This window comes from Phaethon lepturus, unplaced genomic scaffold (genome assembly GCF_000687285.1).
Source record: "Phaethon lepturus isolate BGI_N335 unplaced genomic scaffold, ASM68728v1 scaffold37560, whole genome shotgun sequence".
Taxonomy (NCBI): domain Eukaryota; kingdom Metazoa; phylum Chordata; class Aves; order Phaethontiformes; family Phaethontidae; genus Phaethon; species Phaethon lepturus.
The window spans coordinates 76,848-89,847 of record NW_010513273.1 but is presented as its reverse complement, the minus strand read 5'-3'; the positions used below and the strand labels follow the sequence as shown (position 1 = coordinate 89,847).

At 38.2% G+C, this 13,000-nt stretch overlaps 1 protein-coding gene across 1 annotated transcript; it reads left to right on the top strand.

Annotated features, from left to right (window-relative positions):
- Window positions 1-178: 178 nt before the first annotated feature.
- Window positions 179-12,691, top strand: USP1 (ubiquitin specific peptidase 1). The gene is made up of 8 exons (XM_010289657.1): window positions 179-348; window positions 1,493-1,616; window positions 1,978-2,085; window positions 2,625-2,785; window positions 3,267-3,985; window positions 4,712-4,882; window positions 6,013-6,214; window positions 11,107-12,691. The coding sequence occupies exons 1-8, from the start codon at window positions 179-181 to the stop codon at window positions 11,837-11,839; spliced, it is 2,388 nt and encodes a 795-aa protein (XP_010287959.1). The 3' UTR covers window positions 11,840-12,691.
- Window positions 12,692-13,000: the final 309 nt, after the last annotated feature.

Below are 13,000 nucleotides of genomic sequence, written 5' to 3'. Positions count from 1 at the left end.
CGGGGGCTCCGGGGCCGCGCTCTGCTCCAGCGCCGTTGCTGTTTCCCGTACTAAAAGTAAATGGCGACTCGTGTGTGTGTTTGTGTGTGTGTGTGTGCGCGCGCGCCAGGTGTGAGAGGCGAGCGCAGCTTCCCGGCCGGGCTGGCCGCCTCCCCCGTTCACCTGCCCGCCAGGAAAGATGCCCGGGGTCTTGCCGAGTGACAGCACCGGGCCTGCGAGAGGGAGCCCCTCGAAGAAGAACAGGCTGTCGCTGAAGCTCTTCCAAAAGAAGGAAGCGAAAAGAGCGCTGGATTTTACAGAGTCCCAGGAAAATGAACAAAAGAGTTCCGAATTCAGAGGCTCTGAGATGTATGTAAGGGTTTCGCTCTGAATAAGCGTTTCTGGCAATATTGTGAAAGTAGTCCGGTAGCTCAACGAGTCTGATGTAATGGATAAGCAACGCCGCTCCATCCACACATTTAAGTTGTATATTCTTGCATAAGTATGCGCTTCAATGTGTACTGAATAAACCCTTAAGCCAAGTTAATCAAACTGAACTATTCACTATAACGATTTCTAGAACTGTTCGTATTTAAGAAAACAAGTTTGGTGCACTGTGGATGCTTAGCTGGCATAAACTTTTTAATAACTGGAAGAAGTTACCGTATTCGAAGTTGATAAAAGGTAGTTATTCTGATGCTGAATTAGTTAAAGTATATTAAAATGTATGTTTTTGAAAAATGAGTTTTAATGAAAAAATTTTGCATTTCAAAGGTTATTTCTCTGCAAGGAAAATAATTGATTATGCTGCTTACTGTTGTTCATTAGGGTGTTTCAAGCCCTGAACAAATCTGTCAACTCATTTCATTGCAGCTAGTGAGGAAATTGAAATGGGTAAAAGAAAAGTTGCTTAATCATGGTCAATTACAAATGTGTTGGAGACTTTAAAATGTGGCTCTGTTGTGTCAGTATGGTGCATTATCACTGTGTATGATGTGCCAGGTTCATCGGTTCCGGGTTATTGTGATTTTTTGGGGTTTTTTTTTTTTGGCTGGTTTTTATCCTTTTGGTTTGCTTCCAGAAATGAAGTGATTTGAATCTGGAGTAGATTCTGGGGTAGTACAAAATAATGTGCTAGACACGTTTTTCTTAGCACTGCCTTAGGAATGAACAGAGAACATACAGAAGTATCTTAAAGGGAACTTTTTTGTTCCTTAAGTCAGCCTCCTGATATTTTTTGAAAAATATGTACTGGAACTAACAGCAGATTTGCCTGCTTCTTGTAAACCTGTCTATTTTTGTGTAAGTTGCTGAAGAGAATTGTTACATTTGAGCAGGCTGTGTTTGAGTGCCCAGCATAGCCGTACGGATGCTCTCAGAAACACTTTTACATGGTTTTAATTCTGTAAGCTAGCTCTGAGATGGTAGGTGGCCAGGAGAGAGATGTGCATGCATACCAGAAGGAGTAATTTTCAAAAATTGTCTCTTATGCACTCTTTTCTCTATTTAATAGTGATCAGGTTGTTCCTGCAGCACAGCCTCCCTCGCTCGTTAGCTGTGAGAAAAAAGACAACATGTTGCCTTTTGTGGGCTTGAACAATCTGGGTAACACTTGTTACCTTAACAGTGTACTTCAGGTAAGAGCATGTTCAGGGGGCCTCAAAAAGATGATTTTCTTTTGGTTAAGCACAAGTGGATGAGATTTGTAGTTTGATATTACATAGATGTCTGGATGTAGTATGAAGGGAGTCCAATTATAGGGTGTGTGTGTGGGGGGAGATGATACTGCAGGAAATGTGTGCACCTGAGGTTGCCTCGATTGGATAATTTTTCAGTTGACATACTCTGGGCACCTCCCTGCTATGAATAATCCTGCATCTTCACGTGCTGTGCAGCAGCCTTGAGAGGCGCAAAGCCAGTTTGATCGTAAATGTGGGTATGTACGTTCCATAACTTCTTACTACCGATTATTCTCTTGTTTTGAACTGTTGCTTTCAGGTATTATATTTTTGCCCTGGTTTTAAAACTGGAGTAAAACATTTATATAATATAATTTCAAAGAAGAAAGAATCTTTGAAGGATGAAGGAGAGCAAAAAGCAGAAAAGGTAGCGTACCTCACGACACGTTCCTGTACTTGTAATTGTATGAGTGAGGCTGCATGCCAGGAGTGTAGTAAGAATTTAGCTGTGATTTCTTCTGTTTGTAAGAAGTTTTGCAGTATTGTTTTCTACAGTGCTATTTCAGGTGAAGATACATGTGACTTGTTTTGAACTTGTGTTCAAGCTTGAGTGTTCAGAGCGTCTGTAAACTTGTAAGCACGAGTTTAGCAGAAGAAATGCGAGACTATATCTCACTGTGCTTCTGACATTAAGATAATTATGATACAGTACTTTGAGCGGATGGAAATTGGGAGTTTGGGTAAAGATGGTTTGCGTTTTTAAAATACCAGCTAATCTGGTTTTATATTTGTTTCCTACTGGCAAGAGCAATATGTTCTCTGAAACTCGCCTAATTCCCGTAGCAGACAAAAAAATCTGTCAAATGTCTGTTAGAAAACTAAGTGAGGGCAGGAGAGAAAACGTTTTAACTTGTTGTCACGTACAAAACTGCAAGTATTTCTATTCTTTTAATATTGTTATTGCAGGGAAATTGTAAAGAAGATCCGCTGGCAAGTTACGAACTAATCTGCAGTTTGCACTCGTTGATTCTTTCAGTTGAGCAGCTTCAAGCCAGCTTTCTCTTAAACCCAGAAAAATACACAGATGAACTTGCTACTCAGCCACGAAGGCTACTAAATACCCTTAGGTACAAAATGTCTTAAACGCGTTGTCAGAATTTTCACCTGAAGTTTTGAGGTCATTGTACAGTACAGCATTAGAGACTTGCGGGAGGTGGATGGTCTTAAATTTGGGTCTTAAGTAGGAAGTAAGTTTTTCTGTGTTTGTTACCCCTGTGATATTGTGAACTTGAAAGTAAATTTTCATTTTGTAAGAATATAATTTAAATCCAGCAGCAGATGTAAAACAGTACTTAGCCCTAAGTATGTAGGTGTTCTCATTGACCTGAGAAGGGATCACTACTGGGTTGCAGTTGAATGTATGTTTAAAAGCATAAGGCTGTAGCTACCGTCCCACAGCTACCGGTGACAGAGAGGACTTTTTTCTAGGCCTGGAGAGAATCCTCCCCTGCTTTTATATCTAAACTCCCTAATTTAAATCTCAAATCATGTTAGCCAATTAGCAAAGAATAACCAGCCTTCATTGCTTTGCTCATTTACTTTTAATAGAGAGCTCAACCCTATGTATGAAGGCTACCTGCAGCATGATGCCCAGGAGGTTCTGCAGTGTATCCTGGGTAACATTCAAGAAACATGTCAGCTTCTGAAGAAGGAAGAATTGAACAAACTGCCCATGGAAGAGCCTACAGCTAAACTGGAGGAAAAACTTAATCAAAACAATGAGAGCAATGGAACTAGCAACCATGCTGAGGAGGAGGAGGATGTACCAAGTAGTCACGTTGGAGAGATAGCTGAAGACAAGCTACTCAAAGGAAATGGGAAAAGAAAAAGTGATGCTGAGGGTGGCAATGCAAAGAAGAAATCCAAAGTATCAAAAGAGCAAATTGCAGCAGAAGAAAATCAAAGACAAACCAGGTCAAAGAGAAAAGCAACAGGAGAAAAGCTAGAAAATCAAACTGATGCCATTGCCAAGTGTTCCAGTGAAAATGAGAGTGCAAAGCCAACACAGAAGAAGTCACGGCTTAGATTAAACTGGTTAAAATCTTCATGCAAACAACCTAGTATTCTGTCTAAATTTTATAGTTTAGGAAAGTTAACTACACACTTGGGATCTAAAGACCCAGGGAAAGAATATGAAGACTGTGAGCTTGAAGAGTCGTCTGTGAAGTGTGAAAATGGTAACAATATTAAAGAAGAATATCACGAACCAGTGTCTCCTGTGGAAAGCCATAATGAAAAAGGAACTGAAAAGGAACCAAAAAAGGAAGGTTGGTGAACAAGTTTAATGGGCTTAAAATGAGTATGATTAAGAAATTACTATGCGTGGAAAGTCAGCCTTCAGACTGCATAGCCAGCAGATCTCTCTAAATAGAAAATTACATTTTCAGGAATTGAAAAAAAATTTTATGAAAGAGCATTTATTTTTATACATGTTTGTGTGTTGTTTTTTTTTTTAACTTGACCTTTTTAGCTTAGATCTTAAGACATATTTCTCTAACATTATGTAATTATTGTACAATTTTAAAAAAGTCAGAATATTACCAGGTTTCTATTATCACCAGTAATGGCTAAAACTGGCCAACAAGTTCAGACAGTATTGGAGGAGAGGACTGAGAATAAATAGAGACCAGGCAAAAATACAAGTGTGATGTTCCCTGAGAAGACCAAAAGTCCATACTAAGAAGGCAATGCGTTGATGACAAATTTTCCAGAACGTGACAGCATCACACTTCAAGTATAAAATGAGAACCTAAACTTAAAACAGAAATTAAAGTTTGAGGGCCAGGAGAAGGAGGCTCCTTCAGTAACCAGTAGATGATACTGTGAAAATGGCATGTGGTAAGCAGCCTTTTTTTTTTTTTTAAATACCTATCTGGAATCCCTAGAAGGCCATGTCTGTAACACAGTGATATTGGAAGAAGAATAGCCAGGTTCTGAAGTGTCTTTTGAATAAAATGCATCTTGATAAATGATCTGGCATGTACTTTCTCTAGGTACAGAGCTGGCTGTTTTTGAACTAGTGGAGAAACTGTTCCAGGGCCAGTTAGTATTGAGAACAAGATGCTTGGAGTGCGAGTGCTTTACTGAGAGAAGAGAAGATTTTCAGGACATCAGCGTTCCAGTGCAAGAAGATGAACTTTCTAAAACTGAAGAGAGTTCTGAAAGTAAGTAATTACTGAAAAGGCTGGTGGACGTTTCTGCTTCAGCCAAGCTGTTGAGAGAGGACAGTGCCGTAGTTATCAAGGAATGCTGCTCCTGTTTGTGCCAGTTAAAATTAGAGGCTGTTCTGGTATCTCTTGTCCTGATTAACTTCAGACTTTGGAAACACAGCGCTGATAATGTAGGCAGATGCGGACAGTATTAAAATTGTTTCAGGTCTTAACACATAACACGGACTGTTTACAGTCCTTCACTTACGTACATATTTTCCTGCTTATAATAGGTGTTTTCTTTGATTTGGGTCTTTCCTTTCTTCCCAGATAAGAAATTATTATTCTTTTTCTTCGTTTTATAAGAAATATCTGCATTTTTTTCTCAAAAATAAAATAAAGGGGAAACCGTATTTTTGTTAATTTAATTAAAAAATTGTCTTTTCAGTATTTTAGACTGTCGTTGCCTTAATAGCATTTGTTTTGTATTTGTAAATGTTAGTCCTCTGGTCCCTTTCACAAATTTTGGTGATCTGTACTTAGTTTTTAGCTGTTTTCAAAAGTAAGCATGGCAACAATATATTTTGAAATTCAGAATTTTAAAGTAATTTTAGTTCGCATGGACTTAATTTGGAGCAGCTTTTACTCTTTTTGCCCCCCCTGCTTTTTGCTGAAGGACTTCAGAGTTAAGTGTGTGTATGGTGGTGTTCTTACATAAAACACTACCGACGGCATAGGTGATCTTGTCATTAGCAGTGTGAAGCTGTTGGGGAAGGCAAAATGTAAAAAGTGAAAGGGAACTTTCTGATTATTTTGGAAGTTTGCCTTAATGAGTGAAATTCTGGTCTCGAATACATGCACCCAATTTCCAGACATGGCAGCAGAATTAGTACATGTGATCTGAAGATGAGCTTTGGTGAAAACTGTAGGTTTTAAGTTATAATATCCATTAAGTGGTATTTTCATCACTTCCTGAAATGATTCAAAGGTGTGAATACATTTTCATAAGTATTGACTGTTCTTTACAGTGTCGATAGTAGTTTTTGAACAGGTCTTGACATATCTTTGTTTGTTGTTATTCTGGTGGGATGCATTGGAAATGTAAATAATGGAATATCTGTGAATGTAATGATTGTCTCTTACAGTTTCTCCAGAGCCAAAAACAGAAATGAAGACTCTTAAATGGGCAATTTCACAGTTTGCGTCAGTGGAAAGGATTGTGGGAGAGGATAAATATTTCTGCGAAAACTGCCATCATTACACAGAAGCAGAACGCAGCCTTTTATTCGATAAAATGCCTGAAGTTATAACAATTCATTTGAAGTGCTTTGCTGCTAGTGGCTTAGAGTGAGTATGCAGATTGACTATATTCTGAAACGGTGTGCTGTTGGAAGGAAAATCCTAGGAGAAGAGATGAAAATGTTTTGTAATTTTTCCAAGAGCAAAAGCAGATTTCTAGACTGAAATTAACTTAAATCAGTGGGACATAGCCCCTAATTTCATAAAGGCTTTCTATTGTTACAAGTAGTGGCAGAGGTTACCTCCAGGAAAACACACATTCGGGAGACTTCTTAACAGAAATTGTTGTATCTGTATTTGTGCAACAGCCTGATGTCCTGATGTTTCTTAAAGCTTTGTTTACTCGTCTGCATGAGATTAGAGGCAGGTTTTAAGGACTTCAGCAGAACAAGTAATGAGAACAAAACTGCATTTTATGGTTGCAGTTAGTATACTTTGGTCTCTAATGGAATATGACTACTAAAATTTGTGGGGAAAAATCAGGAGATAAACATTTTAAAGAGGTAACACACAGTACAGAAAAATGGATCAATTCCTTTAAAAATACAGTAATATCAATGTCATTGACGTTCAACTGATGAGCAATCAGTTTAATGTTATGTACTGTAGAGATCCTTATTTTTTGAGAGAGATTATTCTTTTGAGAGTGTTCTTTACCCCTTTTCGTACTTAGGAATGTAGAGATTTCCTTTGGGAAGGGAGGGGAAAAAAAACCAACCCACCCGTCCCTACAGTACTGTACACAAATGAAACCAAGCCATGGCACTTCATGCACAGCATTTTGCAGTAAACTCTTTTTCTCCACTGAGATTCAAATAATGTAAAACGACAGAAGGCTTCATCAGGCAAAAACTTCCTTTAAACTATAGAATACTATACTATCCCAGATCCTTCAAAAAATTGTTACGTCATTAATTGCGTTTTTGAGAGTGACTGTACAATTTCAGTAACATCTTCGGACTTGGCCTGTATCTTCAACTTTTCCTGGTATTCACTAAAACATAACTGTTGCTATCTGCATTGATTTTGCCAGATGCAGCCAAAGAAGATAAGCTTGTGTTGGTCTCAGCATCCCCCTAGCTGGCTTCTGTTCCAGAGAGCCAAGCACCCTTCTCTGCTGCAGCCTGTGTTTTATAACCTGGTGGCTAGGCGTAGTTCTGAGACTTAACACTGAGCTGCTCTGTGATGTACAGTAAGTTATTTAGGCACAAATTAGTCTGGCCTTTTATCCACCCGGATCCCTGTGGTTTGCATTTGGTTGGCTTTAGACCTTCAGAGCCACCTTGCCAGCAGGAAGTCCGATACATGAAGTCTTCCATGGAATTTAGTTTATAATATTTGCATCACCAAGATTTTAAAACTTTGTAGCATATAGGACCTTTGGCAGTATACGGATACCGCATATAAGTTCACAGATGATTTGTCAGAGGATGCTCTATAAGCAAGTGCTGATAACTGTGGTCAATATAAATAAGATCTGTAAAGTAACTAGCGTCAAGGACTATATTAAGATACTTTTACAGGTAGTTTGCCAAGATTGTTAAAACTAGAATTATCGCTCTGCCTGGTTTTAGTATTTGTTTTTAGAAGTATCTAGGTTTCTGACAAAGTAGAAAGGAAACTTCCTCTGTCTCTGTAATGTCTGCTGACTTCTCTTCATACAAGTCTAAGACCATAACATAAAAAATTGTCTTTTCATTGTTCTACATAATATTGGACTGTCACGACAAGGCAGAGAAAAAGTTGCACACTTCTTAAAAATGGTAATGCTATTGTCAAGTAGTCCTTGATGTGAGATGGTGTCCTAGTATGATTATAGGCTCTTTAAAAAAATACAACCCGAGATGTCCACCTGAAAGGAAACTTGAGTATTACCTTCAGTTTGCTTCCACATTTGCTACTTTTTTGTTTCTGTGAGGAAGTACTTGCAGCTTGAAGCTTAACCAGCTGTCTCCTCAATCACTTACCTCTTCTTCTGTCCTGGCAATCTTCAGGTCCTTGCTCCAAAATGCTCAGACCTATATCCGGGTCAGACTGAATCCAGTCTCTTGTGGTGTTCCTCAAGGGTCCTCTGCATCATGCTATACGTTTTCTGCCAAGTGCTAGCAGCCAGAGATTAAGGAAGCAAGAGTGGAAAAATTCAGATGCAGAACCGGAGTCAGTGATGAAGCTGAAACTGCTTAGGAGATTGTTTCCCAGTTTTTGGCCTGGCTGCTTTATCTCGGACAAACCCATGTCATTTCTGAACATCCTGATTTGGAGTAATAAAGCACAGCTGCAAATCAACGGGGAAGAGCGAGGCTAAGTAAACCAAAGCCCTGGCTTACTCCGTAGTATCCAGAGTCACTCTTGCAGTGATTTTTGAACAAGGAGCTTTGATGGAGCTTCCCTCAATTGACTTAAGTAAGCTTTGGAATATTTATTGTAAAATATACCACTGTCTTCATAGATCAGACTGCAATGGTTTGCCCTAAAAGTAATGACAGACCGTTTTGCTGGCCTTAAGATTTTTAAACTAAGAATCTTCATACAGTTTCTCAGAGCTCCCATAAAAGTTCTGAAATCGTGTCTGCTTCTCAGTTGTGCTCTACTGAGTTTTCTGCTGACTGAGTTTTATGTAAATGAAGAGGAATGAAGCAGAGGGGAACAGTAATGTACATATTTGCAGTTGGTAGGGATTTCCTTCATCTTTCCTAGCTGCTGGCTTGCAAAGTGGTTTTTGTTGGTTTTAGTTTTGTTTTTTAAATAAAGCAGCCAGTGTGAAAATCTGCTTGCCTGGGGATGAGTAACTCTCTTTGGCAAGTATGTGTGCTAGGCCATGTGTGCTCAGACTGGGAAGCTGCGAAGACGAAATGTGTAACTAACTGGTAACATCTGATTAAGCATTTCCCCTATATAAATTTAACAATTGGTGAGACTATTAGATTTTTGTCTTGTGAAATGGTATCAGGTAAGAGCAGGTGGGTTTATTAATTATTTTTTTAAAAAAGGTTTACTTTAGGTTTTGTTACAGTCACATTTGCAAATTAGTGAAAACAGTGCTTATGTAATTCTAAGTCTTTATTTGGACTATTATGTGTTAAAAGCGTCACAGTAAAATAACTGAAGTCTTTAAGGGTCTATAATAACTTGAGGTATTAATTCAGTACAGTACAGTGGGTGAAGTTCCACTAATTTGTGGCCTCAAAAGATATAGTTGCAGAAATCAAGTTTGTTGTGTATGTACTACTGTGCATCAGTCAGAGGAGGCAGAGTACTTGGCATGCAATTTTTCTGTCTTCAGATTCTTATTAAGAAGAACAAAAAGCTAATAGGAAAAGATTTCCTCTCTTATTTCCTCCTCTCCAAATCTTTCTGATGCTGGATCTCATTCAGAAGAAAGGTAGAGCCTGTTTTTTAATGTTTTATGTTAATATGATTGTCACAGTGTGCTTGAGTGGAACTGGATTTCTGATCTAGAGTATCAGCAAGCAGTTTCTCTGTTTCTTGACTCTCTTCTGAATATCTCTATTTCTGGCTACCAATAATAGGGATTTTCAGAAGATTTAAGTTTTATCACTTCTGATTATATGCTCTTTTGTGTTTCTTTTGGTGGAGTCAAACGTTTATGGTAAGCCTAGGCCTAGATTTCAACTAATTACACTTGAGTGACTGAGGACATCTGTGTGTGTGTAAATGTATTTATGTTTATAAGGCTTTATGGCTGTGAACGTTAGCGGAATGTTTAGAAGCACAGCAGAATCAAAACTAAACCCAGTAAAACTAAAGTAATATTCTGTTACTGCAATTATGCTTATACTGCTATGCCACATTTACAGTTTCCTTGGATTAAAGATAGTTATTCTTTCTTATGATAAAATGCAAGTTGAATAATAGTAGTTAGGTCTTTGGAACCTAAGTTTTATAGGGTTTGTCTATATTCCCCTATATCTTTCCCTACAACACCCTAACAGTTGAGCAAGACTGCATCATCGCTGAAATCTATTAGGACACCATAACATATCGTTAAATAAAGGGGTTAATTAAACCGGGCTGATGCAATATGTAAACCATGTAAGATCAGAATCATTCAAGGATGCTAATACACAGCGATGTAAAAGTCCCTACGCTTATTTTCTTTACAAACTGTTTAGAAGATCCTTACTGTAATGAAAGGACTTTTCTCATTGTAAATCCGTGCACTGTGAACGAAATGCTAAATATTTATGGAATACTAGGTGCTTTTCCAAAGTAAATCATCTAGATAGTTCTTTTAAAAAAAACTGAAAAACATAGGACTGTTAATGAAGAAACCCTAGTAATAAGAAAGTGATAACCATTGTGTACCACTGTCAGCACACTACAGTGCACTAAGATGATCTGAGAAAAATTATTTACTCTAGCAAGAACTGTTTTTCTAAGCGACATTAAAGCTACTTAAAAGTAAAATAGATTTGTATTCCTTTATTTAGTAAATGACTCTTGCAAAGGTTTGAGGGGGGAAAAAAAAACCCAACTCAACCCGGCTTACTTCAGCCTTGGATGTTGAAGAGTTTGGTTTTTTTCAGTCTGGAAAGCAGAAGTGCAGGTATATTCATGCACAGAAGGACAAGTGATAACTGAATAATTAGGATAACTCCTTTTATCGTCACTATTATTTAAAACTTAACTTTAGCCAACACTTCAGAAGAAGGGAGTTTCTTAAATAGGTAAAATACAGAGTTACTAGGCGGCAAGATTTAACATTATACATACTCATAAAAAAGTCTATACAGAACAGGGGTGGCCTAGGACAGATGCTTATGATAAGCCAGTCGAAAAGTGAGCAACTTCTCACGTTCAGCTCGGTCGTGTCTTTTTAATAGCAGGAAAAGAATATAGAAACAATATATGGGGCACTTAAAGCAGTGTTTATTGTGAGCCCTTGTGGCAAGACGTCTAACTTCATTTTTCTTCTAAAGGTTTGATTGCTATGGTGGACTATCCAAGATAAACACTCCCTTACTGACACCTCTCAAACTGTCACTGGAAGAATGGAGCACAAAGCCGACCAACGACACCTACGGATTATTTGCAGTGGTAATGCACAGCGGCATTACGATTAGCAGTGGACACTACACAGCTTCTGTCAAAATTACAGATCTTAATAGCCTAGAGTTAGACAAGGGAAACTTCATCACTGACCAAATGTACGAAATGATTAAACCAGAACCACTGAATGAGGAGGAGGCAAGAACTGTTGCTGAAGACTATGACGACGGTGAAGTCTCTTTTAGAGTCAATGGAAACGCACAGCCAGGTAAAGTTCTGAACAAAAAGAACATGGAAGCTGTTGGACTTCTTGGGGGGCAGAAGAGCAGGTCTGACTGTGACCTGTACAACAACAAACCAGCTAACACCGAGAAGTTTCTTAACGTAGTTACTGAAAACAGAAATCCTGAGTCTAGCAGCACTAATGGAAGCGCGGAGTGCAGCACGGAGCACAGCGAGCAAAATGGTGTTGCTTCCAGTGGACTAGAAAACAAAGCTCTGTATGTACTGCAGAGCCTGAAAGAGTATGAAGGGAAGTGGTTGCTTTTTGATGATTCCGAAGTGAAGGTTACGGAAGAAAAGGACTTTCTGAATTCTCTTTCTCCGACATCGTCATCTACATCAACTCCTTACCTACTGTTTTATAAGAAGATTGTAGAGTGATTCTGTATTTTGACTGTAAATATTAGGGATTTGCATACACCTCTTGGTCTGATTTGCATCAAAACTACCTGGAAGAAACAGCTGTTTGTTTTTGAAGCTACTGGATCATAATGTTTCTGGTCTTTTTCGTTTGGTGTAAGTGGCTCAACTTGAATTAACAAACCATGACATAGAACTTAACTCACATAATAACGACTTTTATGCTGGAGAATAGCGATATTACCTTTTAGAAACACCAATTTGTATAGTTCCTAAATGATGCCTACAGTACACGGTAGTGGTTTTAACACAACTCTAGGTCTCAGACATGCCTATTGTATTATTAGCTTTTTTTTTTAATAAAAGTTATTTGTATTCATATTCTGGAGTAAATGTATATTAACTAGCAAATTTCATCAGAAGTTGTGTATTTTTGTAACTTGGGAAGTAATACTTCATATTTAGTCTTTGGGTAATCGACGTGGTTTATTCTCCTTATCCAGTTCTCTACTGCTTGGTGCAACTCAAAGCACAAGAAAAGGGTCTCGTAACCTTGTTTAGTGTGTCAGAAGGAACTGAACTTAAGAGAAGTATTTGAATAGTTGAATTTGCATCTTGTTGCATAGGTGTTAAGTGGGCAAAGTGTAAATAGGTGTGATTAATACTTCAAAACAGGGGGAGTGTGTAGTGTAATTAAAATAATTTTGTACTTTTAAGAGTAAAGCCCTCTAATATGCATATCTGTTTGGGTGGATCTGGAACTTACTTAGTGGTGATCTTATAACAGTTAATTTGTACTTGGAGCTCACTGAAATGTGAGAAAATGAAAGCATTTGGCTTTGCTTTGTTAAGAATGTATATATGAAATAAAAACTTTTATGATATGCATCTGAGATGACGAGATCAGACTTTTGTGTTTGGAGAGGGAAAGGGAAAGTGGTTGGGCACTGCTACCAGAAGATTGGGAAACTATCCATCTTAGAGAAACGGAAGATTTAAAGTGCTTTAAAAGGTAACATTCTCTGTTCTTTAACTATTTCTTGTACAGCGTATCCTAATTTGAAGGCACTTGATGACTAGAGGTTCGGGGCGCAGGCAAGGGGAAAGGGAAACAGATTATTGTAAAAACAAGTCAAGTGTTTGGCACTAAATACTAGGAATTAAAATCCCAAATCATCTCTT

Bases quoted from the DNA above. Each gene is read 5' to 3' on its own strand.
- USP1 (XM_010289657.1), top strand. From the start codon at position 179: ATGCCCGGGGTCTTGCCGAGTGACAGCACCGGGCCTGCGAGAGGGAGC. The intron at 1,617-1,977 runs GTAAGAGCATGT...TGTTGCTTTCAG, and splicing joins ACCTTAACAGTGTACTTCAG to GTATTATATTTTTGCCCTGG. The intron at 6,215-11,106 runs GTGAGTATGCAG...TTTCTTCTAAAG, and splicing joins TTTGCTGCTAGTGGCTTAGA to GTTTGATTGCTATGGTGGAC.